Here is a 6,083-nt window from a genome sequence, read left to right on the forward strand (position 1 = left end):
ATAGTGGATTTTCAAGCGATTTCTGTTACTGAAAATGGCTGGACTACAAACGAGAGAGGCATGGATTGGATTCAGCACTTTGAGAAGCATACAAAGGCCCGGAGTGTTGGTGGTTATCGCTTGTTAGTCCTTGATGGTCATGAGAGCCACCACTCAGATGAGTTTGAGGAGTACTGCAAGGAACACAACATTATTACGCTTTGTATGCCTGCTCACTCTTCTCATCTACTCCAGCCACTTGATGTTGGCTGTTTTGGCCCGTTAAAGCAGGCCTATGGTCGGCAAATTGAAGATATGATGCAGGCTCATATTTCTCATATTACAAAGGATGACTTCTTTCCTGCCTTCCACGCTGCATTTAACACTACAATGACAGAAAGTAACATTCGAGGCGGGTTCCGAGGGGCAGGGCTTCTTCCATTTGACCCTGAGAGAGTGATATCTACACTTGATCTTAAGTTAAGGACACCAACGCCTCCAAGCTCCCGCCCAGGTACTGCTCAACCTTGGGTTTCTCAGACACCAAACAACCCAATTGAAGCTATGTCACAGTCTACATTTATTAAAACTCGGATTTCACGCCATCAAAATAGCTCTCCAACCTCAATCTATGCAGCTGTTGACCAGTTTACAAAGGGTGCATCGCAAATAATGCATCAATTAGCACTGCTAAAGGGAGAGAACCAAAACCTACGACAGGCAAATGAAGTACTAAGCAAGCGCCGGAGAGCTAGGAAAACATGACTACAGCAAGGAGGATCACTTAGTCAACAAGGGGCGCAAGAGCTACAGGATGAGAGGGATGTTGTGCAGCAGGTAGAGCAGGAAATAAGGGCAAGCCGTGGTCGGAAGCCAAGGGAAGAAACCCGTGCCCGTCGCTGTGGCAAGTGTGGTGAGACTGGGCACAATGCGCGCACGTGTCAGATTGTAATAGACACCTCTGAGGAAGAGGACTCCGAGTAGTTTCAATTGATTTCTAATGTTGTGGTAGATTTATCGCAATGTTTGTCGTGAGGGTAGATAATTTTGGCGCTTTCGCTTGTTTGGCGCTTTCGCTATACATGTACGTTACAGATTATGTCAGAATCGTCTTCGTATAGTAACACTGATTGGCTGTCAGAATATTACCTTCCGGAAATGCTACTAGTATGGGCTTGGCAGTAAAATATCATACTATGAAGCCCTTTCCTAGCCACATTATTAGCTACATAAGACAGTGTGGGTCAGTCTAAGACCCTTTTATACGATTAATCCTCTCCAATGGTCACGAAAAAAGGGCCGGCCCCCCTAAGGTAAGTTATATTACTTAAGATTTATAAAATAATACTAACTATTTATAGAACTTCACAACTTGATTTTGATAATGAGCTACTTCTTATTAAAAATAAAAATCAAGAAGAAGATAACTCTTTAGATGACTTTGAAAAGGCTTTATATTCACAAAATCTAAATGAAGATTTAGAGACAGAGATTACTCTTTTTACTTTTTAGAACCTACTTCTCATTTTAAAGTAAGTTGCCCTTTTATATATTTATACTAATATTTATAGATCTCTCCATTAGACTTTTGGAAAGCAAATAAGAGTAGATTCCCTATCTTATCTACTATTGCTAGAAGGTATTTACAAATACCTGCTACTAGTGCTCCTATAGAGAGCTCTTTTAGTATAGGTGCTCCCTCTCCTTTCCCTTCGCTATTCTCAACCCTCTTTTTCAGGCAACGCTTCCAGACGAAAGCACGTCAAATATAAGGCGCATTCGCAATCTTTTCCCTTGGTAGCTGATAGCTTGGGTCGTATGTGCCGCCAGCTCGCCTCTCATTTTGGGCACTTTTCCCAGATGTATTGCGATTTCGGCCTCTAGGCGTCGCTCCATTCGGTCGTCCCTTTAAAACATACTTCTCAGCATTTAAATTTCGGATGACGGCGGCTGTAGTCTTACCTTTCCTCTGTATAGAAACCCTCTGGGAGATCGGATCTACCGTTGTCAGGGTATAATATGTGTCAAATTCTAATTCTTAAGTTGAGTTAGTTGCTGTTCAAGATAATATCGTTGATCTCCCATAGTTGCTTCTTGTCATCTCTCCACCTTCCTTGATGTGGCCGGCCAGACCTACTAATATCTATATATCACAGTTATTATCTGCTGAAAATAAATAGATATATATAGTTGCACTGGTTTTGAAGTGTGACAGATTCGCGGCATTAAAGGCTACCTCTCGCACTTTTATATACATATATTACTCTAATGCGATTCTCCAACCATATGGAGGAATCCAACACTGACAGCCTTGTTACCGATGTATGAAGACGTTGCTGGCACTGCAGCAAGTGTATAGGCAACAGCGAGCGAAAGAGACTCCAGTGATCGAGCTCTTCCAGTCATATCTTAGCAATCCTCCCAACTGCAGCTGGCTAAAAATGCGGCCATCCACCAGCAAGGCCAGGCGTTGTTGGAACGCAGCGGGGCTGGTGGATGCAAGGCCGAGTAGCCACATAGCAGTTCGAGTGCAAGTACATTGTTATGTAAACTAGCTTACGAGGAGCAAGATTAGATTAGATGGGTTAATACATTCAACTATCAGACTCAAATCCCTGATTCCAGGGCACCCAAGATTGGTCCGAAAAATCAGACATACACTTGACCTGTTCAGGTGGTTTATCATCCCACGCAATCTTCAACGACTTATCATTGCCCTCCGCCTTCACCGCATCAGAAACATACCCGTGCAACGCCTTGGCCTTCTTAGCAGACCCATCCGAATAGTCCAAATTAACCGACGGGACCACCGCAATCTTGGAATACCCCTCCAACCACAAGTCCTTGCAGAACAATCGCGGTTCGCCCGAATAACACTCACCAGCCTTCGACTTCCTAAATCGTATATTTTTCTCAATCAAAGGCTTTGCACTGAAGACAACAGCGCCGTTCCAGCAGGCAAAGACTTGAAAGGCCTGGTGCTCATCGAATCGCTGACGGGACACTGGGTGGTTCCAAAACAGATTCGAGGAAAATCGCCACCCTCCGTCCGGGGGGATCTCCCAAAATGTGTCCCCATTCATGGCTCTCGCGATCCAGATATCGTAGAAGATGGGAGCGGGGTCTATATCTGACCAGTCCATCGCACATGTCATATCCGCATTCTGAAAGACGCGTTGGTGGACCAGCTCCAGCATATCCTCCATACATATGGCGACGTCATTGACGAAAACCACCGCTGTGTCTGGGGAATACCGAGCCGAATTTTTGAGCAGTGGTTCGAGGGCTAAGTTTCGAAGGCCTGAAAGACCTTCAATTCGGTCACCCTGCTTAGGATCGATGTCGCTGGTTTGGAGGTGAAATTCCAGTCCCAGGTTTTCCATGTCTACGCGCAGCGCATCCAGCACTTCAGAAGTCCCATCATCGGAATGCCCTTCCACTATCGACAAAGCGCAGTTTTCGGGACCGAGAAACCGCACGGTTTCCACAACGGATCCCAGCAATCGAGGGAGTATGCCTACGCATTGTCGCAGATTGAGCGCAAAAAAGTATTTTATCTGCCTATCGGTGGCTTTCGCATCTCCATGATCGACTCGAAGATAGTCGTAGCGCTTCATAGCAAGCGCCGGGCACAGGAGTCGCTCGAATTCTTCGTCTTTGGGGTCTAGTATTGCTTTGACATAGTTATATTTGGGTGCTTGGGCGTCGAGGAGAGTTGTGGTTGCCACTTGAGATGCTGTTGCAGGTTAGCTGGCGGGTTCATACAGTAGGTGTCCTGGCCGCTGAGGAGGGAGAGGGGGACTGCTTACAGGCCTCCTGCTCTGCTGTATTGCTGCCTCCGTAAGAAGGGAGATGTAGGGCGGTGACCAGTTCAGACGACCGATTGTGTAGATCTGAGACAGTTGTGAAGACGATGATGATTGCGATTGCGATGGTGATGACCAATAGCCTCTTTCTAGGTAGCCATGATCTGGTCAGCATCGTCTTTCAGATGAACCTCACATTTAATATTAAAAAAGGGTAATGCGACGGTGCTGGCACATGTTCATCAGTATTGATGGAGATGAAGCTGCTGTTAAGTAACGTAACGATGACATTTATGTGCGGTCAAAGGGTTCAGATGACAGCCGCGGCCCGCCACGTCCCCGCCAAATGCCCCTGAAATACTCCGTACTGTACTCCGTACTGTACATCAGTACGCCAATGGGCCAATGGTTTTCTGGCTCTTTGCGTCCCGGAATAGATCGCCGACATTTCTTTGGGGGGTTTTGCCTTTAGGGCACTTTTACGCGCCGTGCTACGCGATGTGCTCCTCTACCGTACCCCTCACTGAGCCCCTTTCGCCTCACCTCAGAACTCCGAAGTCAGCACTTGATTACTCTTATCTTTAAAAAAATCATAGGGCGAAGGCTTACTATTCACACAAATAAATATAAATGAACCAAGCTTAGAATAAATATAATGAGCCTGAAGCCTTTAGTTTACCTCGAATCTGCCTTGCGCAACTTTAGTATAAAAATACTACGCGCTGGCGCTGTGTTGTACAGTACATGCAGGGGTTAACTGAGGGTAGAAAGATGACGCCTGATTTGCCCGCATCTTCAAACACCAACACTGACAGCAACATTTTGGTCTGAAGCAGGAAAGATTAACGCCATCCAGTGGAGCCGCCAGCCGGCAATCTATAAGCTCTTGCTACCAATGCTTCCCTAGCCTGTCAGTTGAAGCGTAACCCTTTTTTAGATCTGTATCTGAACATGGGTAGCGGCGCCTATATAGTACTGAGTATGGAAATGTCGAGAACGGAATGGTGTTGATGAGTGACGATTTTTACATATCTTTGGCATGGTGGTCGCTCCTGGTATTCTCAACCATTTCTTTGTTGCTCCGTTTTTACCTCGTTTTTGAAATGATGCGCCGCCTAGTGGTCTTCTGGGTTGGGGTTCTTCTCTTCGACATTCAATATGCCGGAGTGCAGGCACAAAAGGCGGTTTGGAAGACTCCGGTGAAGGGCGAAAACCTGGAAGCCAACACGATAGACTCGGTGTTGTTGGATTGGACCTCGACCCTTCCCACCACAATCCTGCGGATGTGGTGTCAGAATAAAACAGATGCAAATAATCTAGTTTTAGGTTCGTTGGTTTCCCTTCTACAATTACAGGTGCCAGTGTAACTAATATGCATTGTTTTTTACAGCTAGCTCATTCTTTGTCGATTCTAAAGGACCCTTCGAATATGTTATGGAACAATATCTGCAAGACAAAACGGAGTTTCCTCTTGCCTGTCATGCCGAACTGGCGGAAAAGCCAGTTGGTGGCGGTACCGATTGCCCGGCTGCGATCGTGTGGTCGTCCAACGCAGCTGAAGCGGCGAAGACGGTTTCGCAGACGAAAGCGGCCTCAACTGTCACCATAACGCCTTCAGCGAACTCAACCCCACCAGGTCAAACTCCAACCCCAACTCCAACCCCAACTCCAAGTTCAACCCCGCCGTCAACTACGGACTCTACTACTAGCGACTCCCCATCAAAACCTCCCACACCTACATCGAGCACAGGCCCGGAGGAAACCGCCAAGTCTCCGACGAATAGCTCAGGGGAAAATCCCTCTGGCGCCACGACAGCTCCAGTAGCACCCGCATCTACACCCAACAGCACAGGTGCCATAATAGGGGGTGCAATTGGCGGCGTAGCCCTCATAGCCTTTATCATCCTCGCAGTCCTCTTCCTGCGAAAATTCCAACGGAACCGCGCAGCCTCCCCCATTCCCACCGAGTCGACACGACGGAGTTTCTATCTCTTCAACGCCTACAACAAAAGGGGGCCAAAGGCGCGTACTACAGGCGTCTTTGAGAAGGAGGGTGAGTATGGGCTAGGGGTACAGGAGAAAGAGGGCGGTGATGTGTCTCGTAGTGGGGGGGTTTATGAGTTGCCGGAAAGTCAAAGGGAGAGGCGGTATAGTCCTGTTGAGCTGCCAGGCGGCTCGGTTTATTACCCATGACAGGGTTGTGATGGGTAGGAAGTGGAAGATAGCCTGAGTTGGTTGTAATAGATGCGATTTAACGATATGATTCATGTACGGTATAAATTATAGCATAAGCACAAG

The 6,083-nt window shown here is 47.1% G+C and overlaps 2 protein-coding genes across 2 annotated transcripts; one reads left to right on the forward strand and one right to left on the reverse strand.

The window, feature by feature from the left end:
* Positions 1–2,550: 2,550 nt before the first annotated feature.
* VC83_09242 (uncharacterized protein) lies at positions 2,551–4,101 on the reverse strand. The gene is made up of 2 exons (XM_024472686.1): positions 3,789–4,101; positions 2,551–3,715 (listed from the first exon to the last, which is right to left on the reverse strand). The coding sequence occupies exons 1-2, from the start codon at positions 3,958–3,960 to the stop codon at positions 2,574–2,576; spliced, it is 1,314 nt and encodes a 437-aa protein (XP_024319740.1). The 5' UTR covers positions 3,961–4,101; the 3' UTR covers positions 2,551–2,573.
* A 492-nt stretch (positions 4,102–4,593) lies between these two features.
* On the forward strand, positions 4,594–6,083 carry VC83_09243 (uncharacterized protein). The gene is made up of 2 exons (XM_024472687.1): positions 4,594–5,111; positions 5,176–6,083. Exons 1-2 carry the CDS (start codon positions 4,787–4,789, stop codon positions 5,976–5,978), a joined length of 1,128 nt encoding a protein of 375 aa, XP_024319741.1. The 5' UTR covers positions 4,594–4,786; the 3' UTR covers positions 5,979–6,083.

Source organism: Pseudogymnoascus destructans, assembly GCF_001641265.1.
Source record: "Pseudogymnoascus destructans isolate 20631-21 unplaced genomic scaffold scaffold_38, whole genome shotgun sequence".
Classification (NCBI taxonomy): Eukaryota; Fungi; Ascomycota; class Leotiomycetes; order Thelebolales; family Thelebolaceae; genus Pseudogymnoascus; species Pseudogymnoascus destructans.